Source organism: Eriocheir sinensis, chromosome 38 (genome assembly GCF_024679095.1).
Source record: "Eriocheir sinensis breed Jianghai 21 chromosome 38, ASM2467909v1, whole genome shotgun sequence".
Classification (NCBI taxonomy): domain Eukaryota; kingdom Metazoa; phylum Arthropoda; class Malacostraca; order Decapoda; family Varunidae; genus Eriocheir; species Eriocheir sinensis.
Genome location: NC_066546.1, coordinates 2,408,797 through 2,434,230, shown reverse-complemented (window position 1 = coordinate 2,434,230; position 25,434 = coordinate 2,408,797). Strand labels below are relative to the sequence as shown.

The 25,434-nt window shown below is 41.6% G+C and overlaps 1 protein-coding gene across 1 annotated transcript; it reads right to left on the bottom strand.

Annotated features, from left to right (window-relative positions):
- Positions 1 to 3,971: 3,971 nt before the first annotated feature.
- On the bottom strand, positions 3,972 to 7,842 carry LOC127008536 (protein mono-ADP-ribosyltransferase PARP12-like). Its single transcript, XM_050880705.1, has 2 exons — positions 7,433 to 7,842; positions 3,972 to 7,309 (listed from the first exon to the last, which is right to left on the bottom strand). The coding sequence occupies exons 1-2, from the start codon at positions 7,840 to 7,842 to the stop codon at positions 5,695 to 5,697; spliced, it is 2,025 nt and encodes a 674-aa protein (XP_050736662.1). The 3' UTR covers positions 3,972 to 5,694.
- Positions 7,843 to 25,434: the final 17,592 nt, after the last annotated feature.

The following is a 25,434-nucleotide window of genomic DNA, read 5'->3' as shown; positions in this document are numbered from 1 at the left end:
TCCTAATGTATAAGGTTGCACATTCTTCATTTCCATGGGTACCAATGTCATTATAATATGATGAAGATATTATTCTACAATATTCTCTCAACCTTTTTTGACCCTCAGGTAAAATGAAATATGTTTAAATAGCCTTAGTATTTTATTGTATTATTTATTTGTATTATTTCCTCCATCTTTTATTTTTCCCAGTTAGACATTGCACCGTCATGTTCTGCTCTGTGTGGCTTTGCAAACTCAACAGTCAGCTTTCTTGCCCTTTTAATACCACAACCTTATTGTTGCTACCATATATTTTCAACTTTCTCCTTTTACACCTTGTTGAAGTGATCCTCTTCAACATCTCACTTTCTGCAAAATGGTTTGTCACCAAAGACTGCTGTGTCAATCCTCATTTTCAGTCTTGGATCTCTGGCGTTCTTTTCTCTCACACAACCCTTCATAATTATAAACATTAAACAGCCAAGGTGACATAACAATCGTTTTACACCCACGCCACCAGAAAAGCTCTTACTAAGCTCCCCATTCACATGCACAGAAGCACTCGCATCTAGTGACAAAGACACCAGGGAGGCAACAAGGATGCTGCCTTTGTTGTCAGCTTTGTACTTTTAAGATTTTGAGGCAGAGGAGCAGGCTGCAGGGCAATCATCTACACCACACCAACTACACCAACACTTGATTAAACCATTTTCTCAGCACCAGCAGTGTAGCTCATTTCATTATTTGCCCACCACCTCCAAGGGCCCTGCCCTGAAGCTCTGAGATATCTTTACAATTTAATTGACTGAAGGTAAGAAAACATGAAGTCTATAATGACAAATGGGAATGTTTTGGGGGCCAGACAAAATCTCATTTACATAAATAAGCTAATGTAACCACTTTTATTTGAAATAACCATGCCTCATTTTTAAGACTAGAAAGGAGGAAAGGTGTCACAAAATGAACCTGTATGATTGTTTATTGGGAGTAATTCATTATATAGTTCTTATACAAGTAGTGGGGGAAAAGGTAATGTCAACAATATCAGTAGTAGCAGGGCGCTTTATATGACAAAATGTAGTTTCGCCAACACAACTGAAACTCACCACAGCTGTGATGTTTGGTCCAGCAGGAATGGAAAGGATGCAACATTTCCTGTACAATCTTCAGTTTTCATAATCTCTGCTTTCCTCTAAACATCTGGAGCTTTTAATTTTCATTTACATTTCACTTGCCTACATGAACATTCAGATAAATCAAGATACAAAAACAAATTTAAGGAGAAAGTCCGCCGTGGATTAAAATTGCATCTTTGGTCATGAATAATTTATGTTATATATATTAGTACCTTTGTTAACATATGAAAATTTCAAGCTGATCAAAATAAATGAAAAATTAAGAAAACTATTTTTCGTTTATTAAGAAAATTTTGAATTAATTTTTCTCAGCCATTTTTTTACTGACTTTCTTGTGACATGCACATCTGATAATTTATTGTTATTCTAACAATTTGCCAAGATGTTTTTATGAAAACTTTTTTGTAAATCTGTAAAAAAAAAATTGAAATTTATTTTGGAAAATTTTCCCATATATAGAAACTATGCCGTTTTTTTTTTTTTTAAACATCTTGGCAAATTTTAATACGATATATGATCTTGTATGATCTAAAGTTTCATGAAAATCGTTTAGAATATAAAAGCAAAAAATATTTTTGTGTTCATTTTGTACTAGATTTGAGAAAAACGCAATTAGTTTTGCTAAAGTTCTTCAGCCCAGTGAAGGTATTTTACTGTCAATGCTACTTTCATATGAATTTTATGGGATCAGTAATCACATATCAGTGAGTGCATAAACGGATCAGGCACCTTGTCACCCCTTATAAAGGTATTAATCGCTCAAGGCAAGGGTGTCAAGGTGCGCCACGCCCCTCATTGTTGCAAGGTTTGATCAGTACTCTCCAGGTGCATAGCTATCGGTTGGAATTCCTTTGTCTTCCTCTTCTTCTTTATTGTCTTCTTCAGTGTAATTCTTCTCTTTTCTCTCATTTCTAATAATTTTTCTATGTATTCATTTGTTCCAAACAATTCTGTGAGCAGGTTGCACTTTTCATATCCATTATTGTGTTCCAAAACTGTTACATGGGTTACAAACTTTACCCTGTAGAATTTTGCATGTTTGATTTTCCAACATTTATTCCATACATTGGCATGCCAGCTAATGCGCCGCAGGCAGCGTGCCACGCCCACGCAGTAGCCATTTAAATCTCTTCACTATTGGCATTTAAATTTATGTCTGACTGAAAAAATTCTACCATTCGATAACCAAAGGATAGGGTGTTGCCATAGACCATATATAACTCAATTTCGTATTTTTAAAATTTTCATATTTTCACGGCGGACTCTCCCCTTCAGCTCAATTTCATTTAAAATGGTATTTTCATGAGCTTTGTGATCAACACTAAGAGAAAATTGTGTCCTCAGTATTGGGAATCTGCTTTAGGCCCTCTCAAAGATGGCTGCAAGACACCACAGTGGTGTGGGGCTCACACCATTGTGGCACTCTACATGAAAACTTACTCATGCATCAAGTGACAAAAACAGTAGATAGGCCCAATCCTTAAACTTATTATATCCCAAGAGCTGTGTCCTTTTACACAACCCTTGCAACTAATGACAGAATGCAAAGGCATATGTAATTGCTATCCTCCTCTCCCTGGGATTAAATAGCTTCCTGCAGGTTATAATATGATAATATGAACATAATAATTTGATCATTTACAAAGTAGATACACAACAGTAATAGCAAATTACATAAATAAATCTAATGGTAATGAAGTGAAAGTAATGTCCAGAACCATTTTGTGAAAATTTTCCTAAGCTGTATGTACAGAGAACTCTGGCTATTCCTTTTGTGCTACATGCTGGTCCAGTGAACCCTACACTATGGACCGGAAACTTGCCCCAGCCCTGTCATTAAGCCGCGAATTTTGGAAAATCAACCGCTTTGGTGCGAATCGCCACAATCCTTTATTTTTGGGGGTACATAAATGTTTTTGGTATCAATCGACGGCAAAATGAAAGGGCTATATTTTGTAATTAGCGACCGGGCTTAAAAACCGACTTAAAAGGGTAAAAAATCGAATAAATTCGCAAAAAACGACTTTGAAGAAAACCTATTTTTGAGTTCCCAACCTTGAAACCCACTCATTTTTTGAGAATTTAAAAAAAACTTATTTAACAAATAATTTAGCCCTACCAATGTGCTTTCCAATATGATGCACAAAATTTCCCTACTCCCAGTAGTTTCGTCGCAAAAGCTCGAAACGTAAACCCTTTTGAGAGCGATTTTGACGAACTCCAGACACTTTGCCGTTTCTATCTAGTGTGGCATTGCTATTGTCTCTAGAAGGCTGTAATTTGGCATATAGCCCCTCTTGGCAATATAGTTTGACCATCTCGAAATTTTTTGATAGTTCGATTCCAAGTTTGTCGTCGAGCCGTCACAAAATAGCCTGTTTTTCGGCCCTTTTGCCGCGATTTGGACACGTCCTAGTTTTTTGCTTATAACTTTTTTTTTTATTCATTTAGTGCTTTCCATTTTTTTCTGATTATTAATTTATATTAATAGAGCTTTCATTTGCCACCAAGCACGCCTTCCTAGCTTCAGTAGTTTTTGCTCGAGCTCGACCAGAAGTCGCGACGAACACTCGCCGAATCTGACTCATTTCACGCGCCGCGACGAAAAACCTTATTGACGCCACAAAAATTAATATATCTGCATAAAAATTCATATATTAACACTTCAGTATGTTGACTATCTTGTATTAAAATCATTTTAAGATATCTATATAAAAAGTTACTATTTTTATATATATATATATATATATATATATATATATATATATATATATATATATATATATATATATATATATATGTATATATATACATACATATATTCATACATATTTGGTATCAAAAGACAGCAAATTAAATGTATTATTCATAAATGTGAAGAAAAAGGGTTGAATACTAAATAAAATAAAAAAATAACATGTATACTAATGCGATTATTATAGGTTGATTTATATAGTGAAATGATTATATAAAAATATTTCGTCGCGACTTCTGGTCAAGCTCGAGCAAAAACTACTGAAGCTAGGAAGGCGTGTTTGGTGGCAAATGAAAGCTCTATTAATACAGATTAATAATCAGAAAAAAAATTGGGAAGCCCTAAATAAATAAATAAAAAGTTTTAAGCAAAAAACTAGGACGTGACCAAATTGCGGCAAAAGGGCCGAAAAACAGGCTATTTTGTGACGGCTCGACGACAAACTTGGAATCGAGCTATCAAAAATTCCTTCAAGCTGGTCAAACTAAATTGCCAGTAAGGGCTACATGCCAAATTACAGCCTTCTAGAGGCAATAGTAATGCCACACTAAACAAAAACGGCAAAGTGTCTGGAGTTCGACAAAATCGCCCTCAAAAGGGTTTACATTTCGAGCTCTAGCGACGAAATTACTGGGAGTAGGGAAGTGCTGTGCATCATATTGGAAAGCACATTGGTAGGGCTAAATTCTTTGTTAAATAAGTTTTTTTGAAATTCCCTCAAAATGAGTGGGTTTCAAGGTTGGGAACTCAAAAATAGTTTTTTTCAGAGTCGTTTTTTGCGAATTTATTCGATTTTTTACCCTTTCGAGTCGGTTTGTGAGCCCTGTGGCTTATTTCAAATTATAGCCCTTTCATTTTGCCGTCGATTGATACCAAAAACATTTCTGTAGCCCCAGAAATGAGGGAGTTATGGGCCGGCGATTCGCACCAAAGCGGTTGAATTTCCAAAATTCGCGGCTTAATGACAAGGGCGCTGCAAAATCAAGAGTCTGCCGTCCATTACTTGAGATGTCAGATGTTACTGGCTGGTCAGATCAAGCAGATTAAAAACAGGTGACAGGGTTCAAGCCCAGCGATAAGCCTGACAAAAGCACATATTGATTCATATAGTACATAAACCTTTTCTGTTAGCCTTAACAATTTCTGTTAGTTAACAGTAAGACGCTAACAGGTATACACAAAGCGGAACTTGGCAACTGTTAGCTAGCAAACAGCTATTTGTTAAGTTCGGCTCTGGGGCACCAACTGTACTATACTCTCGACAATCTCAAGTGTTTTTATGCATTAATCTGTTGATTTCAATGTCAATATTAATAAAAATATATATATGTTCACCACCTGAGTCCTGTCATGAGTTTTCGCGGAATTACTGGCTGCAATAGATGTTTTCACATTGTTTTTATCGTAGGTATTCTTTTGTCCCTCATGAAACTTCAACTTTCTCTCGCGCTGCTACAGAAGAAAACGGTAATTTTTTTTTAGGATTCACTAACATATTGTATCTATCCGTGAGGAACTATATCATAATTTTCTTCGTAAATCCAACAAACACATCTATGTATCCGCGCAAGCCTTAATATCCTATCTTTCCTGATCAAAATGCTTTTTGAACGAAGAAAAATGGTCAACAAATAAGGGAGGAGTTACAATAAGAACGTAAGCCATCCTGCTAACAGCTGTTTGCTAAGCGGTAAAAGTGCTCCCTGCCGCTGTTACCCTAACAGTGCTGTTAAGGCCTTAACAAGCTTTGTGAATATCTGTTAGCGCTTAACAGAAAAATGTTAAGGCTAACAGGAATATGTTAGTCTTAACAGCTGTTTGCTAGTAGCAACAAGATTTATGTATATAAGAGTCATAGCTGTACCTGACCACATAGGCCGGGTAGTACTCGTCCTTGTGATACTTGACAAAGATGGTGGCGCTGGTGTCATTGTCACAGGTGGTGTCATAGGTCCTTCCAGAAGCTTTGTTCTCAGGGGGTAAAGTCATTTCTTTGCAGCCCCGGGTCATCTTCCCAACCACAACCAGTACCACCAGCATCATTCTTTTACCTGTCATGTCACTCCTGGCATATTCATGAGCTAATGATGCCAAGTTGGAGAAGTAAGTCCCTTGGCCATACAAGCAGCCCACATTGGTGCCAGATAGTTTCCAGTCCAGGTTCTCTTGGCATATGAGGTCAATGACCTCAGGGCCAGTGCCGTGAAATAGGTACTGCTCATTGGTTGCTGTGACGTCTCCATTGTAAAGGGAGGTGAGGAGGAGTTTCTTGTTCTGGTATACCCTCCATAGGTGGTCGTTCTGAACCCTGTGCATGCTTGACACTTTCACCTCAGTCAGAGTCTGCTTCAGCATGTTCTCCACAAAGATGAATTCTGAGCTCAGTGGCAGCACAGGTAGCTTTAAGAATTTCTTTGAGGCAGGGAGAGGCAGAAACAACTTATCAAATGTAACACTCTCCTGGCTGACTAAGCTGCAGGCTGGCCTCCTACGTATGTTGCGTACCCTGTCAGTGGTTTTGTTTGTCTGGGTCATCTTCTCTCCATCAATACAGTAGCAAAAGCTGCCAACACTGACTGTCACAAACTTCATCTTGCTTATTCGCAGGAAGAATTCTAAACAGTCTCCAAGAGCTACATAGTAATGTCCATTGATGACCCCCTCCCCATAAGGCTTCCAGCACCCATCATCCCCCTGCCAGTACCAGATCCAGCGCGTGGCCACGGGGATTTGAGAAGAGATATCTGAGGTGGTGGAAAGCCTTCGAATGTCAAGAACCGACCACCCCCCTTTCAGCTTCATTGCCTCCAGGTCAACAGTCCATGAAGCTTCTTTGGCAAGGAGGGTGGTAAGACTCTTCAAATTCCTGTTGTTGGATACAGAAGGCTTGAGAGGAACGAGAGGTACACACTCCTCAGAGGGATGACTGTACATCACCTCCAGGTAGTCACTCTGGTTATAGGACAGTTGTATCCACTTACTACAGTCTTGTACCTCCCAAAGATAATTCTTTGCACAATGGACTAAGTTGCATGGATCTCTGGTGCACCTCTTTAAAACATTAAATGAACAGATTTGTGGCCCCTTCTCTTTTGACAATGGCCCTTTATCTTTTTTTATGATTCCAGAAACTTCAAGATGTCTCATATTATTCCTTCCTTGAGATGCTTCAAGGAGCCTTCTGTTATGTGGAGAGTTCAGAGAATGGTCATGCTTACATGTCTTCCTGTTGCAGGTCTTGGTGGCCCAGTGGTAGCATACGTGAAGCCTCCTGCAAGGCTGAGCAACACACCCTCGTCCACTGTACTGAGGACACACCAAGAGCTTTGCAATCAACTGCCCTTGACGTGGTGTGATGTTCTCAGGTTCCCTCGCTGTTGTTGCTGCTGGGATCACATATTTATTGGTAGAGTTTCTCACACTCTGTGATGCTGGCCTGGGAGTTGCCGGCTGATGATAGGGACGAGAGGTACTGGAAAATGACCTTTTAGGTGATGTGGGTGCTGGTGCTGGGACCACATAGTTATTGGTAGAGTTTCTCACACTCTGTGATGCTGACCTGGGAGTTGCAGGCTGAGGATGGTGACGAGAGGTACTGGAAAATGACCTTTTAGGTGATGTGGGTGCTGGTGCTGGGACCACATGTTTGTTGGCAAAGTTTCTCACACTCTGTGATGCTGGCCTGAGAGTTGCAGGCTGAGGATGGTGACGAGAGGTACTGGAAAATGACCTTTTAGGTGATGTGGGTGCTGGTGCTGGGACCACATGTTTGTTGGCAGAGTTTCTCACACTCCGTGATGCTGCCCTGAGAGCTGCAGGCCCAGGACGGGGAGGACGGGGAGGAGGGGTATTGGAAAATGATGTGGTTTTGGTTGTGGCCAATCTTCTGTTTGGCAAGCTATAGTCCTTGTTGTTTTCTGAATGCGAGGTGGAAGGGGTTGGGCTCTTGTTTGATGATGAATTACCCATCTTACCTGTGTGTGAGAGAAAGAGGTCATAGCCATTTTGTTACCTGATGCATCATTACATTGCTAAAGACGAGAATTATTAAGTACCAAGAGACTCATATCTCTGAACTTGGAATTTAGGGCAATGTTCTAATTACCTCCTGTGTCTCCTCATTGCCAACTGGTATAGTATGTTTGATTAGGAAATAACAAGCAACCATGCCCCCTCCTATTTTTCTCTCAATTTTGATTGACTGCCAATCGTTGTGCTGGAACGCTTTAGTTTGATTCAGCCTTTGCCCTGGAAATGTCTTTTTGTGGAATTTACAAAAACAATATTATTACACCTCAAATTCACCATCAATTATCAGCTTAACACAACTTTTCCACCGAACATTTTTTTATACCTGAAGTATCCAGGATTATGATGAGGCAATATTAATAGCCATAAGTACAGGTAATTGGAATGTAAACAGAACTACGGTATATACGTGTATATAAATATATATATATATATATATATATATATATATATATATATATATATATATATATATATATATATATATATATATATATATATATATATATATATATATATATATATATATATATATAGTGGGAGAGATGTGTGTGTGTGTGTGTGTGTGTGTGTGTGTGTGTGTGTGTGTGTGTGTGTGTGTGTGTGTGTGTGTGTGTGTGCAAAAAATCTTTTTCTTCATTCATCACAATATCTATGTGGAAAAGATAATTTATCCTCTTGTGTTATAGAATGAATGTCCTATGTGACCTAAAGATGGCAATGCCACTAAGAAAGCAAAGGCAGGGCTCATAGTATCCCAGATATTAGAAAACTAAGAACAATACGCCGATACACAATTCTCACCACCTGCTGCCACCTCGTGTCTCCACTTTTTGTTCTTGGTTATCTAATACTACTACCTGGAATACTATGAGGCCCACCATGTTTTCTTACCAATATTACCATCCTTAGGTCATTGCCTATAACATTTCTTCTATAACATAAATAAATGATTTTTTAAATAAATAAATAAATGATTTTTTATAATGTGATAAACGAAGAAAAATACTTAACATGATAAAAAAAAACTTCTGGTTAGGTGCCTACTCATGGCTATTATTTTTGCCTCATCATAATTCTTGGCACTTCAGGTAATAGAAATGTTCAGTGGTGAAATTCCATGAAGTTGATATTTCATATTGATTGAGATGTAATAATAATTTTTTTGTACATTCCACACCACGCTGCCCTGGGGCAAGGAAAGGCTGATTTAAACTAACAGTTTCCAGTGCGATGATTGGCTGGTGCTTGACCAATAAAAAATCCTGAAAACAAAGGGAAATGGCCATCTGTAATTTCTAATGAAACAGACTGTAGGAACTCCTACAAGGGTGGTAAGGTATCAATGGCAGACTCCTTCATTTGCATGACATAACTAGGCATTTGAAACCTGCAGTTTTTATTTTTCAAATGTGTTGAAAAAATATTTGAAAGGTGATTAAAGAGTCCCCCATGAGCTAGGTAGCTAGGCACATACTTCTGCTAGGATTATAAGAGAGGGCTATTTCTCTCACTGAGAAGCAACTGTGAGCTTGGATGGAACTCACAATCTCTCAGTTGCCAACCAAACACTAAACCCACTGAACCACCTGGCCCCTTGAGAAATTACCCACATTAATACTGCAAAAATAATTCTTGAAGACTAGGAAAATCAACATTATTAAAAAAAGGTGATAATGGCACCAGTAGCCACCATAATAGTAAACTTTTTTTCACTGGAAGGAAATGGGCAAGAACTTTCAGGAACAGGGTGGTGGATGAGTGGAACACACTGAGTAGGTATAGTTGAGGCAAATACATTTGAAAGCTTTATATGGGGATTAGATGTGTTAGCAGTGGAGGATAACCAACCGTAATTTAATCTACAGTACATCCAGAAATATTTTGTTACCATTTATTAACCTGTAAACTGCGGGGCTCCTAATCTGATCCATGTCTGTCAAGCAGCAGATTCGAGTTTTTTGCAACTCTTACAAAAATCAATGAAATGTATATGAGCGTCTTCATCTTATTCCCCCGCATCTGCCCATATAATTTTTATCCCTGTCAACCATTTGGTTACGGCGTACAAGCAGGCGAAAGGGAAGACCTCGCTGTAGTGAACTCCTCCCTGTTGTGACTCATTATTTATTGTTTCTATGCATACTTTACATTGTCAATGTTCTTGTTACTGTGACGGTGTAATGAGAAAAAATGAGTGCAATTCGGCTGTAAACAGACGGTGCACACGGTACTAAAATGCTGTCACATCGTAGGAATGTGACGGGAGTGTAAACCACGTAAATGGGAATTCACGGACTATTGCGAATCGACTCATTATGATGGATGTGTGATGAGTACAGGCATTCTCATCGACTGTTGAGTATTTTCAAGGTGGTGGGGGTGGGTGGGCCAGCTCGCTCAAGGCCACCGCGACCACTCCCTCCTCTCCCTCGTGGCCACTTTCGGCTTACTCCTGAAGGTGCTTCTGGTGGTGAAGCAGTGGCGGTGGCTCTGGATGTGGTGGTGGTGGCTGTTGCATGAGGTGCTAGTGGTGGCTGTGGAGGTGCTGGTGGCCGAAAACAAGCCTGCCAGCGACCTCTTTATGTAACGACGACTTCTCTCCATGGCTACTGAGTATTTACCTAGTTGTGACATACGGGAAAAGAGCTATGCTCGCGCTGTCCTGTCTCCATATCCGCTCTTATCCAACTTTTCCTTAAAATCATGAATGTTTCTTGCACAAACCACCTCCTTACCCCAGTCCCTTCCACAGCTTGATCAATGCTTCTGTTTGGGAAGTTAAACTTTTTCACATCTTGCCTACACGTGGTCGCCCTCAACTTCTATCCATGTCCTCTTGTTTATCTCTCGCTCCACACACACAGGTCCTCTCTGTCCAGACTCTCCACCCCGCTCGCCACCCTGTACACCGCTATCAGGTCTCCTCTTTCTCTTCTTCTCTCCAGGGTTGTGAGCCCCATGCTATTGAGTGAGTCTCTCCTCGTACGTCCGATCCCTAAATTCCGGTACCATCTTAGTTGCCATTCTCTGTACTCTCTCCAGCTTTCTTATATTCTTCTTTTCGTGAGGAGACTGCTGCATACTCCAACCTTGGCCTTGTCATTGTAACTATTATTTTCTTCATCATCTCTTCGTCCAAATACACAAATGTCGTCCTTATGTTCTTCAGCAAATTATGTCATATTGGATGTGTAGTGATGTGGGGTGTGATGGAATGGCGAGTTGCAATGTTTCACTAGATCCAGATCTAATTTACGCCTGATACTATTGTCGGCGCGGTTTTTGAATGCGATTAAAAACCCAGGAAAGGATGTAAATAATATATACTCGAGTATATATCGGAAATTATCACAGACAAATAACCATGAACTTATATTAGTAACAATATTGGCACTGAAAATCAATATGTATGGTAAACAAGACTTTTTTTGCGGATGCCACTCGGTAGAGCGCGACGCCTTGTCCAACTTGTAAATTAAGCCAGCCGGTGACCCTGAAAACGATGAGTTAGTGATCATTGCCATTGAGGACTGCCGTAGTCTTGAAGACCACCTCACGTGAGGACTGCCGCAGTTTACGGGTTAAGTGTTGGTTAGACCGATCATTGCAGCTAGTGTGCTCATCCCTTCCCCATATTTATAAAGAAATTAGGCGTTTGACTCATATCTCGTCTCAGAAGTGAGTGTGCACCCTAGCTGGGGCTCCAGCTGCCACGGGAAATGGGGAACGTAAAGTTGCCAACAACGGCGAGATCAGTTATCTCATATGAAAATTAATGGGTAAGAATACCTTAAAATGGTGAAAGTATTGAATAGAAGTACATCATATCCATAATAATATGGTTTTGTAAGACTATAGTGAGCGTTTGAATGTAAAACGATTTGATGGGGCACGTTGGCTGTCTGGCAACACCCGGCAATGTTTACATTTGAAGGTCGATGCCTCAGACGAAGACCCACGATTTATGCCAGCCCCGGACCAACTTTAGCTATTCGCGCCGCGTCTCAGATTAACACCCAGGATATAGGGCTCCACAGGGCCGGTTTGGACTCTTAAGACGAGCCTGAGGGGGGGGGGGGAGGGGGGCGAAAGATTGCTCCCTCTTGCACGAGGGGGCACGGGCCTTTGCCAGAGGCATAGACCGACTCTATCGGCGATCGATATCTAGCCGACCAAGTCGGTCTGTCGACGAGGACTGGCGTGTCTCTGACGAGCCTGAGACGAAGTGTTAGCTTTATAAGTATGGGCCTTATCTGTACAGGTGCACCACACAGCCATACAAGTCATTTCAAGTGACTGAATATGCTGCAGCGTGAGTCCGCCATGCAAGGTCTACGGAGCTGGTGTGTACAAAGAGTCAGGTAATTTGGGAAATTTGTAGAAAGTTCTTAAAAATGAAGCCATTCTTGGACTTACCATTCAGTAATTTATTTTTCTTGATTAATTTTCTTTTTTGATGTCTTTGGAGCCATGGGTTATTGATTGAGTTAAGATTCAGGGGTCAAAGGACTATTGGGAAGTTATGAATATTTAGCTTTTTTTTTTGAGGTATGTGATTTGATACTCTAGGGATCATTCTAGGGGCAAACCACTTTTTGCCAAGTTTCCCTACAGCCCTTAAGGACCGAGTCACACATACGCGGTTCAGCGATACGTTTCATTGCGGATTGCTATCCGCAATGAAACTTATATCCATCCGCCACTATCCATAACAGTCCGCACGGAACCGTGGAGGGGCTGCGGTTGATTTGAAATGTTAAAAAATACCGCAGCGTGCCGCCACGGCTGAGCATCCGCAATCGAAACGCAGTGGCGCCGCAAGAGATACGCAATAATCCGTATTGTGCGCAATCGATCCGTATTGAACGTAGTCGATCCGTATTGAACGTATTTGATCCACAATGAACCGCAACTAATTTTAAGCTGGGGTCACACATACGCGGTTCAGCGATACGGTTCACTACTTGTAGTGAATAGTGACCCTACAATAAGCAAACACCTTCATAGAGAAAAACATGCCTTGCCTGATGTTCCTTGAGCCTAAAGCAATACCTACTATTAGCAAATGCATGATTTTAAGACAATTCAGACAGGTGAATAGATATCCCTGCTTCCAGGGAGGTTCTGCCCCCTTGACTTCTCAAAACCCTATTTACTATGTCAGTGAACCGTTTACCGTTACCGTTGATGAGGTTTCAGGCCCTGCTCCGCCGCTGATGCAGCGCTATCGAGGGCCGTCAACAATTGCAATGTTAGCCTCAACAATAATATTCGATGCACTTATTCTCAAACGTCGTAGTGAGTGAGTGAGTGCTTTCACAAATAATATCACAAATATCCATTTGTTCCGTTTTTGTTGGGTATTCCCCTGTTGAAGATGTCCTCCCTGCTATTGTATCTTTTGTATTAATATTTGTATAATCTCACTCTGTCCTGCCTGGGGTAGGGTTGTTGTTTGCCTGCAACAATAAACTATCAATCAATCAATCAATCAGGATAGAATACGCTTGCCGCGTCTCTTTTGTCTGTTTTTTGGCGCTTGTTGTGTTTCGAGCCAGAATAAACAAGGACGCCGGCCTGTCTCCTGAGTATCTCTGACCTCCTTCCTGTTCGTATGCAACAAATGGCGACGAGGATGGGATCGTCAGGAACAGGAAGAGATGGAGGTACCGTCCTGCTGCTAAGCTGTTAGAGCCACGGAGTGTAGCCTGGACGTGGACGGCCGATGCGGTGCCCACCCGACTATTGGACTGGTGCCTGTAGCTGTGCATGCTGCCTGTAGCCTTGGCGGTGGATGCTACCTGCCGGGGGCCACTTGCTGTGCTGGTTATCCTGTTGTTCCTGCCACACGGATTGGAGGACGTGGGATCCTTGGAGGTGGGATCGTCCTACTACCTGCAGCCTGAAGTGCTACGTGGACAGCTGCAGTCCTAAGGTGAGGCTGTTTCCTGGTGATTATTTCTACAGCATTCCTCAGCATGGCGTCGGCACCAGTTAAAATAGACGCTTTTGATCCATCCAAGATTTCCCTGGAGCTGTGGCTGAGCTTGTTGGAGGCGCATTTTGCTCATTTAGGGATTACAGAGGAAAGCAAGAAAAAGAATGGATTGCTGGTATCGGTAGGTACAGAGACCTACAGCGTGCTCGGTAATCTTTGTGCACCTGATTTACCACATACAAGGTCGTATGATGCCCTAGTAGTGGCTCTTAAGGGCCATTATGCTGTAAAACCTTCGTACCATCGCAGTTTGCTTGCTTTCCAGCAGCGGACAAAGAAACCAGGTGAAACCTTAAATGTTCTGTTTGCAGATTTGAAGGCATTAGCTAAAGATTGTAACTTTGGAGAACAGTTTGATCCTAGGGTTAGAGATAAGTTGTTTATGGCAGTGGAGCATGAGATATACTTCCCTAATTTAGTGGCTGAAAATCTAGATTTGCAAAAGATGACAGCCTCAAAGATTTTTGAAAGGATTTTGAATTCAGAAAAAGTTTTTGTCAGTGAGAGGAGTGAGCCATTGCTGGGGAAGGCCATGAGTGTTAAGCCACAGAAATACTGCTGCAGGCATTGTGGTTTCCCTCACGACAGCAGTCAGTGCAGATTTAAGGACCTCACCTGTGATCGTTGCCAAAAGAAGGGACATTTGAAACGTGTTTGTACTGCTGTGAAGAAGGGAGGTTCAGGTGAGGACAAAGGTAAAGGTCAAGCAGGGAGTGACAGTAGCAAAGGTAGAAGTGGATCCTACAAATCAAGGCCACAGCCATGTTGTGTAAAGGTTTTGGAAGACCCAGATGGGTCAGCCTGGTCTGAGGAAGGAGATAGTAATTTAGCATCAGTAAGGGAGCACATACGTGTTGTGAAGGCTGAGGAGTATTTTTTTAGAATTAATGAAAGACAAGTACCATTTGAGATTGATTCTGGTGCATCTGTTTCTACTTTATCCACCCATTGGGCCAAGTTGTTGAAACTTAAGGTTGAGCCTTCCAGTAAAAGATTAAATGCTTATGATAACTCTACCATTCAAGTGCTGGGTAAAACAGATGCACCAGTCAGTTATAATGGTTGTGAGAGTAGTCAGTCCATCTATGTGGTTGATTCCTTAAATAACAATCTATGTGGCAAGGACCTTATGGGCAAAGTTGGCATCTACCTGGCTGGGCTAGATGAAGATTCCAGAGTCAGCCAAGTTGTAGACGCTGAGGGGATTTTGACTAAGTATTCTGTTGATCATAGTAAGCCAGTCCTTGAGGTAATGGCAAAAATTCATGTCAAGCAGGATGTTTCACCAAAATTTGTTAAAGCTCGTTCAGTGCCATTTTATTACAAGGAGAAGGTTGAAGAAGCTTTAGATAAGCTAGTCAAAGAAGAAGTACTGGAACCAGTTTCCTATAGTGAGTGGGCAGCCCCCATTGTATCAGTACTCAAGGCTGACAAAAAGTCTATGAGGATTTGTGGAGATTTTAATGAGCAAATTCAGTGTGATAGGTATCCACTACCCAAAATTGAAGAATTGCTGTCAGTCATTGGTAAGAGTAAGATTTTCTCTAAAACTGATCTCCAAAATGCTTACTTGAAAGTGCCTGTGGATGAGAAAAGTCAGGACTTTTTAGTGATTAACACACCTATAGGACTTTTCAAGTACCACAGATTGCCTTTTGGGCTTTCCTCATCACCAGGAATTTTTCAAAAATTCATTTCACAATTACTGACTCAAATAGAGGGTGTGGCAGCCTACTTAGATGATATAATTATTTGTGGTGAAAATAAGGCTGAGCATGATGAAAGACTCCTAAAGGTACTCCAGGTCCTGCGAGACCATAATGTCAGAATTAACAAAGGAAAATCTATGTTGCATGTTAACTCCATGGAGTACCTAGGTTACCATGTTTCGGGCGAAGGCATTTCTCCTTCCCCAAGGAAAATTAAAGCTATTTTGGATGGTCCTGCACCTACCTCTGTGGCTGAGGTTCAGTCCAGGTTGGGAATGATTACTTATTGTAAATTTGTTAGAAATTTTTCTTCTAAACTGGCACCCCAATATGATCTCTTAAAGAAAGGAGTAAAATTCAAATGGACTGCAGTAGAGGAGGGGATTTTTCAGGACATAAAAGATGATTTGAGGAACTCAGCACTGTTAACAAGCTTTGACGGAGAATCTCCCTTAATTGAAGAAGTGGATGCATCCCCTGCAGGTGTGGGCTGTGTTCTTCTGCAAGACAAGCAGGGCATTGGAAGACCAGTGTATTTTGCTAGCAAAAGATTGTCACCAGCTGAAAAGAATTATTCTCAGATTGACAGAGAAGGGTTAGCTCTAGTGTTTGCACTTAAAAGGTTTAGGTATTTCTTGCTTGGGAGACCTTTTCTAGCCAGTACAGACCATAAGCCCTTAATAGGACTGTTTGGTAAGGGAAGGCCTGTTCCCCACAATGCAAATTCAAGAATACAGAGGTGGGCTTTGTTGCTATCCCAATACGATTATGATCTTGTTCACAAGACAGGGAAGGGCAATGTTGTGGCTGACGCCCTGAGCAGGCTACCCATTAGGGATGATTTTGAGTCAGCCAACCCTGCTGAATATGTAAAATTAGTAGAGTCACTGAATTTTGAAGACATCTCTTTCCATACTGTGAGAAAACTGACCAAGAGGGACCCAGTACTTAGTCAGCTGAGTAGCTGTCTGAAATTTGGGTGGACTAATGAGGTTAAGGACCTATTAGTAGATTATGCATCTGTGACAGCGGATCTGAGCCTGCACAATGATGTCATTCTTTACCGGAATAGGGTGCTGGTGCCAGTGGATCTGCGTTGCAAGGTACTTGAACATTTGCACATTGGGCATAATGGCATAAATGCTATGAAAGCTGAGGCAAGGAACTGGGTATGGTGGCCAAAGATGGATCAAGATATTGAAGAGGTTACCAAATGTTGTGACATTTGTTTCAAGAATTATAGTACATCAGCCAGTCCAGTCCTTGCCTGGCCCAGTGCAGGTATGCCATGGTCAAGGTTACATATAGATTATGCAGGTCCCCTTGAGAATAAGTATTTCCTTGTGATTGTAGATGCCTTTTCAAAATTTCTGGATGTTCATGTGACAAACAGTATAACCTCTGCTGCTACCATTGAATTGCTCAGGAAGTCCTTCTGTAACTACAGCTGGTCAAGAGAAGTCTGAGGGTGCTGGCAGTACTGATTTACCACCTAGAAACAGTAGTGTTCCTGTACAGGGGGTTGATTCAAGTTCACCAGTGGGTTCTGGAGATAGTTATGACCGTGGATCAGGGGAAGTAATCGAGTTCCAGGACCACAATGTAACAGGGCAGACCGTGACAATTCCAGAAACCCATGAAAAGGTACCAGTACCCCAAACTCCTGTACTGAGACGATCCAGAAGTGGTGAAACCTCTGGATCGACTCAATCTCTAAAGGTGTCTTACTGTAGTTCCTGTAATCTTAAGTTTATATCTGGATGTCATAGTTATGTTTTTTTTTATTATTTTCTCTGCTTTATGTAGAAAAAATAGTGGAAGGAATGTTGGGTATTCCTCTGTTGAAAGGATAGAATACGCTTGATGCGTCTCTTTTGTCTATTTTTTGGCGCCTGTTGTCGTATTTCGAGCCAGAATAAACAAGGACGCCGGCCTGTCTCCTGAGTATCTCTGACCTCCTTCCTGTTCGTATACAACAGTTTTCATGTTTGATATTATCATTATAGTATCAATTAAATATCCAACGATTATTTCCACCACACTGAACATTCATCACACAATTTATCTTTGAGTACAGACACTAATTAATAGCCATGATCAGTTATGTTACGAATTCTCTCAATTTCAGTCTGAAGAACTGCACAACACTGGTCATTTGCTGAGTGATTGATTTCAGGCTTCTTGTAACTCACACAATTTATGTATTTCTTCTCAGCCATGGAGCAATCCTTGGATTTATGATCGCCAGAGCATTTGAAACATTTTGGGGCTTCCCGATTTCTCTTGGCAGTACAGTTGGCCTCAAGATGGCCGTATCTTTGACAGTGATAACATATAATTGCATGGTATGTCTCTCACTGTGTATATTCCCCATTCTAATTTTAACTTGTCATGATTCTTGTGAATCAGCTCTCTCACAGGTGGGTCACACCTCAGTATGTAGTGCATCGTGCCACCAGCTGCAGGCTTACAAAAAAACAGCTCAATCTTATTCTCAACACCCTCAATTGTGCGTAAGAACTCCTTGCGGTCTAAGATGGTCTCCTTTATTTTTTCCTTGGTCTCCTCTTTATGCACATTGCATATCATGATCTTTGGTTTCATCATTCCATCACTCTTGGTACTAATTTGCTCAACAGACTCCAATTTTTGGGCTGCCTCATTCCTCATGTTCTCATCATCAAAGGTCATTATTGTTACGAATGTGCTGTATGTGTGTGATTGCATGTGTAATGTGATGAAATCGTAGCATGATGCAATGTTAGCTTAGCATGGTGCAACTCAACGTGTTGGGACAAGAGAGACAGAGGGAAGCCCGCGGCCACCGGCCGCCGGGCAGGAGAGTTGCGAGCGAGAGGCGCTTAGGGGCAGTTGAGAGTTGCGAGCGGAAGCGAGTGTGAGCAAGAGGCGTGTCTGGGTTGGCGGGGGTTCGTGAGCTGTGTGCATCCAGTGTGCGTGTCTGCTGTGCCCCTGCACTGTGTCTGATTAACTGTTCCGTGCCCTTGAGAGTTGCTGTACTGTGTGAGGAACCTGTCATGGAACTAGAAATTAGTGTTGAACGTGTATCCTTTGTGCCCTGCCCTCACTCAATCAGCACCTTGCCCTCTCTCAGAGAGGTCAAGCCGCTCTCCTCTCCGGAGAAGCGGAAGTGAGATCCACGTTGCGATCGTACACAGCCTTGCTTGCGTGTTGCCTGTGATTTCCCTACGTGTGTTTCGAGTGCGTTTTTGCGTGTGATTTGGCTGTGTTTCCGAGTGTTTCTGCGTGGGTTTCAGAGTGTTTCGAGTGTGTTGTGTTTCCGGTGTTTTTGCGAGTGGCTTGGGGGTGTTGAATCTTGTCCTTATGCTTGAGTTTCTGAGTGTTTCGAGTGTGTTGTTGTGTTTCCGAGTGTGTTCGCGTGTGATTTGGGTGTGTTGGGTGTTTTTGCGTGAGTTTCTCGTGTGTTTCTCGAGTGTTTCTTGTGTGTTGTCTCCGAGTGTTTTTGCTTTGTGCTTGCCGACACCTCACCCTTTGAATTCCCCTGAGGATTCAGTCTGCTCCTCCTCACTACACTCTCTTTAAATCTCCTAGAGGATTAACCCTTCCTACCCCCCCCCCCTTTCCCTCACCTCACCTCCACATAATGCCCGAAGCCCCCCCCCCCCCATTGCTCACCTCACCTCACCTCCTTTCTGCTCCTCCTCACTGCACTCTTTTTAGATCCCCTAGAGGATTAACCCTTCCTACCCCCCTTTCCCTCACCTCACCTCCACATATTGACCTAAGCCCCCCTCTCACTCACCTCACCTCACATCCTTTTTACCCACCTCACATCACCTCTTTCCTAACCCTCCTCTCACTCACCTCACCTCACCTCCTCTCTTTCCCCCTCTTCACTCACCTCACCTCCCTTCCAACTCCTCCTCTCACTCACCTTACCTCCTTTCCTAAACCCCCTCTCACTCAAAACACCTCCTTTCCTAATCCCCTTCACTCTGTGTTTTTATCTCTTTCATTTCAGGCAATCAATCATAAATCACTTTCAGCTAAGATGGCACCTAATAAGTGCAGTACTTGTAACGGTAGCTTCTCAGCTCACTTTTTTACAGGGCGTTCTGTTGTCTGTCGACTGTGTCTCTCTAGGCAGCATCTCGAGACAAGACTGCAGGAGCAAGAAGAGAAGATGGAAGCAGGTCAGAATAAAATAATAGAACTTTCTCGCACTGTTGCCTCCTTGCAGGAATTCATCCAGGCTAACGTTACTGTGGTGCCAAACCCTTCTCCAACCGCCCCCTTGCCCTCAGCAGTACCGTCGACACCAGCGGACAACACCACGCAGCGGGAGGGTGGTAGTGGCACTGCCTATGATGGCTTCACCGTCATGAATGGAGGAGCCAAACCAGCCAGACAAGCAATTTATCCAGTTCATTGCTTCAACAGGTTTGACATTCTGGAGGAGGATGACGAGCAGGAGAGCTCTTTCCTGGTGGGTGACTTCATGATTGGTCAGCAGGTCGTTGAGTTCTGCGGCAGAGTTCCTCATCGAAGATGGAACTATTGCTATCCTGGTGCTGGGATCGACGATGTAACTGCTGATATTGAGGAGATCTCCCCCCAGGCTACTAATGATTCACTGTTTGTTATTCACACAGGTACGAACAACGTCACCACGACCCGGTCTGAGGAACTGCTGGACAAGTACCGTAGGCTCATTCATCAGTGTAAGTCTAAATTCCCTAACATTTTGATTTCAGGAGTTCTACCACGGACGTGGGCGGAGAGCGACTTCTTTAGCAAGGCCTTCAGCCTCAACAACTGCTTACAGACTCTTTGCAGAGAGCTTGACGTTGAGTTCTTCAACGCCTGGGACAATTTCTACGGACAAAGTGAGCTCTTCCACAGGGACGGAATACACCTGTCCCCCATCGGGGCAGCCAGATTCGGAAGGCTCCTAAACGACGCAGTACGTGACACCCAATCAAAAAATGACTCTCAGCCACGTCCCTCCACCCCGTCCGTGTAAATAGACGCCATGCATCGCAACAAACTCGTTACCGTGATCCCGCAAGTACCACCACCTCTATTACCAAGCCTCTAGATAACTTAAAAATTCTTAATTTCAATGCGCGTAGCCTAAGAAACAAGTTTGATGAACTGAGATGTCTTGCACTAACAGAAAATTTTAACATAATTGCTATAACCGAAACATTTATCGACACCACAAATATTGATTTAAGTTCCGAATACAACATAGATGGCTACAGACTCTTCAACAAAGATCGTGTAAACCGTAGAGGCGGTGGCGTCGCCCTTTTTGTCAAAGCTATTTGCAACCCACTGACAAAACACCAAGAGACAGTAACGTTGAACATTTGTGCGTGCGAGTAAACATTACAAAAGTCAATTTAAATATATCTCACCTACAACAGGTCTCCCAGGCAATCACTCGATGACGATCTTGAAATGTACAGCGTTTTAAGGCAGTCACTTAATAACAACGACTCACTGATATTAGGAGACTTTAACCTTCCCCATATCGACTGGGCAACACTGTCAGGTACAGAATGCGAGTCACATAGAATGATTGAATTTTTAGAAGAAAATCATCTAAGCCAAATGGTTTCTGAACCAACTTGACAAAATAACATACTCGACCTTGTTATAACTACCCAAGATAACCTAGTCAGTAATGTCACGGTAGGAGAACACCTCGGCCCTTGTGATCATAAATTAGTGCGCGTCAACATTAGAGCTTAAACATCAGTGACTGAAAATAAAGTAACGGTGCCCAATTTCAAAAGAGCTAACTTCGTAGAAATCCGACAAAAACTAACAGAAATACAACTATCAGATGACGGCAATGTAGAGGAAGCCTGGCTAAGCTTTAAAAATCATTTACTCACTCAGCAGAACACATTCGTCCCCTTGTGCGAGAAGTGAATTAACACTAATAAAAGCTCACCTTGGTTTGATAGCGAAATTAAACACTCAGTAAAGGAGAGAAAATTGTTTTACAGGTTAAAGAAAGAACAAAGCACGCCCGAAAACATTAGACTTTATCATGATGCCAGGCGACGAGTAAAAAGATTAGTATGTCAGGCAAAGCGTAGATATGAATAAAATATTGCAGCCAACTGTAAAAATAATCCGAAATCCTTCTTCAGTTACATAAACAACAGAAAGGCGATCAGAAGTGGAATTGGACCTTTAACAAACAGCGACGGTGCACTAGTGACTGACAGCCAACACATTGCAAACCTCTTAAACAATTACTTTTCCCCAGTGTTTAATACTAACAGTCTTCCTCCCACTACCACCAACACCAGTACTAATGTAAATCTCGAGCATGCATTGCCTAATTTTGAAATAACAACCGATGAAGTCCTTAAAGCTCTCCATTCACTTAAAACAAATAAAAGTCCCGCACCCGACAAAGTATATCCTATACTGCTTAAAGAAACAAAGAGCGAAATACTCTCCTCCCTCACAACCGTATTCAACATGTCCTTGCGACAAGGCATCGTCCCTTCGGATTGGAAAAAGGCTAACGTGACACCGATTTTTGAGAAAGGAAACAAAAAAATACCAGGTAATTACAGATCCATTAGTCAAACTTCAATTGTAGGTAAGCTACTTGAGAGCATAATTAGAGACAAAATTGCGAGTTACCTTGAAAGCCACTCATTAATTGGGGATTCACAACATGGCTTCCGTAACAAAAGAAACCTGCCTATCAAACTTATTGACCTTTTGTAACGACCTCTTCTCAGTTTATAACGTAACCATATCATTGGACGTAGTCTATCTTGATTTCCAGAAAGCGTTTGATAAAGTCCCACATCATAAATTACTTTATAAATTAAAGCAAATAGGTATTGACGGTCAAGTACACCAATGGATTGCGAATTGGTTGAGCAACAGACAACAAAGAGTGGTGATTGACAGATTTAACTCAGAGTGGGCGCCGGTCACTAGTGGCGTCCCTCAGGGCTCGGTTCTTGGCCCAGTGCTCTTCATTATTTACATCAACGATGTGGATGTTGGACTCAATAATCGCATTAGTAAATTTGCAGACGACGCAAAGATTGGTTACTCGGTTCTCACTGACGAAGACAGCCACAGCCTCCAAGAGGATTTGCACAAAATTTCAGCTTGGTCGGATAGGTGGGAGATGCCCTTTAACGTAGACAAGTGCCAGGTCCTTCAAGTTGGAACAAGAAATAAGAAGTTCGATTACGAAATGGGCGGCATTAAACTCACAAGCGTTCAATGCATTAAGGACCTGGGGGTCAAAATCGCGTCAAACCTCAAATTCTCACATCAATGCATCGATGCAGCAAATAAAGTGAACAGAATATTGGGCTTCTTTAAAAGAAACTTTTTATTCAAGAATAAAGATGTAATACTTCCGCTCTACAATAGTTTAGTCAAACCCCACTTGGAATATGCAGTACAGTTTTGGTCTCCCCACCATGCAAAGGACATTGCTAAATTAGAAGGTGTTCAGCGTCGGGGAACAAAAATGATCCCTTCCTTGCGCAACAAATCCTATGAAGAAAGGATTTCCACCCTTAACATGTTCTCTCTTGAGAAACGTCACCTCCGAGGAAAACTGATCGAATGTTTTAAAATACTTAATGGTTTCACGAATGTAGACAGAACAAAATTGTTTATGATCGATGACACTTTGCGAACGAGGAACAATGGCATAAAACTCAAATGTAGACAAGTAAATTCAGACTGCACCAAATTTTTCTTCACCAACGTTGTAGTGCGAGAATGGAATAAGCTCCCACCTTCAGTGGTCCAGTGTAACACGATTGACTCCTTTAAAAACAAGCTTGACTGTCACTTCCTTGAACTTAATAGTAACTAGAGTAGAAATGCAATGTTTTGGAGCCATCTGATTAATGTAGAATCACTTAGGTTTAAGGACAGACCACCTAGTCTGGACCATGGGGTCTGTGTGGTCTGATTTTCTATGTAAATCTCTCTCGTGTCTCGTGTCTCGTGCCTCCTTTCCTTGGCATTCTGAGTGGGCCGTTGTCAGTGACCGGTGCCCGTGTGATTGTTCTGGGGATCACGCCGCCTGCCTGCCCGTGGATGGTGTGTGGTGGGGGGTGGCATAACATTATATTACCTCCATTAGTGAATCTTGAATCAGTAATCTGAATGCCTTGTAATGCCTGGGAGACTTCACTTTTTAACTCAGTAGCCTTTTTATCTTGCTCAGAGGCGTTTGGTGACATCAGCCCAGCTTGCACCAGCTGACTGCATAATCAGCGCTCTGCAACACCTCAGCAACCTCCCCCAGCTCTTCTCTCACCTCAACTTCTACCTTTACCCCTGATATTTTCTTTGATAATTTTTGCTTGAATTCACCCAATTTCTCCACAATTTTGGTAGCCAGAGATGCTTTATGAAGGCATGGGTTGCGAACCCAATTAATTTTAGGTGTATTCTCCTGCTCAATTCCAGACAAATGGGCACATTTCACATGACACCATCTAGGACACAAACAGCAGCCAATCTACTTCCTGCCTGTGAAATCCTCACAAACGTAACACAAATCCTTCACGCCCCTGGCTCTGATGGCAGCAGCCATGCTGACACAGCACTCAATCACGGAGCCAGACAAGACACGTCCGCTCAGCTCCATAACTCACTCACTACTATACTATGGAACGGACACTTGCCCCAGCCTTGTCATTAAGCCGCGAATTTTGGAAAATCAACCGCTTTGGTGCTAATCGCCATAACTCCCTTATTTCTGGGGCTACAGTAAAGTTTTTGGTATCAATCGACGGCAAAATGAAAGGGCTATATTTTGTAATTAGCAACCGGGCTCAAAAACCGACACTTAAAGGTAAAACATCGAATAAATTCGCAAAAAACGACTCGAAAAAAATATTTTTGAGTTCCCAACCTTGAAACCCACTCATTTTATGAAAAATTAAAAAAAAATTACTTAACAAATGATTTAGTCCTGCCAATGTGCTTTTCAATATGGTGCATAACATTTCCCTATTCCAAGTAGTTTCGTCGCTAGAGCTCGAAACGTTAACCCTGTTGAGAACTATTTTGACGAACTCCAGACACTGACGCTTTTGTCTAGTGTGGCCTTGCTATTACCTCTAGAAGGCTGTAATTTGGTATGTAGCCCCTCTTGGCAATGTAGTTTGACTAACTCGGAGGATGTTTTGATAACTCGATTCCAAGTTCGTCATTGAGCTGTCACAAAATAGCCTGTTTTTCCGCCCTTTTGCCACGATTCGGACAAGTCCTTGTTATTTGCTTATAACTTTTTTAATTTATTTAATGCTTTCCATTTTTTTTCTCATTATTAATCTGTATTAAAATAGCGTTCATTTGGCACCAAGCACGCCTTCCTAGCTTCAGTAGTTTTTGCTCGAGCTTGACGACCAGAAGTCGCGACGAACATTCGCCGAACTTGACTCATTTCACACGCCGCGTCGAAAAACCTTCCTGACGCCACAAAGAATAATATATCTGCATAAAAATTCTTATATGAACACTTTAGTATGTTGACTAACTTGTATTAATACCATTTTAAGATATCTAAATAAAAAAGTTACTATTTTTTTATAATCATTTCACTATATAAATCAACCTATATTAAGGGCCTTATTATACATGTTATTTCTTATTTCTTAGTATTCAACCATATTTCTTCTCATTTATGAATAATACATTTAATTTGCTTTCTTTTGATACCATATATATATATATATATATATATATATATATATATATATATATATATATATATATATATATATATATATATATATAAATAACATGAATAATGGAAAGCAAATAGCA

Excerpts from the sequence above, each read along its gene's own strand:
- LOC127008536 (XM_050880705.1), bottom strand. The coding sequence starts at position 7,842 with ATGGGTAATTCATCATCAAACAAGAGCCCAACCCCTTCCACCTCGCAT. Across the intron at positions 7,310-7,432 it reads CCTCAGCCTGCAACTCCCAG|GCCAGCATCACAGAGTGTGA; the intron begins GTCAGCATCACA and ends GGCAACTCCCAG.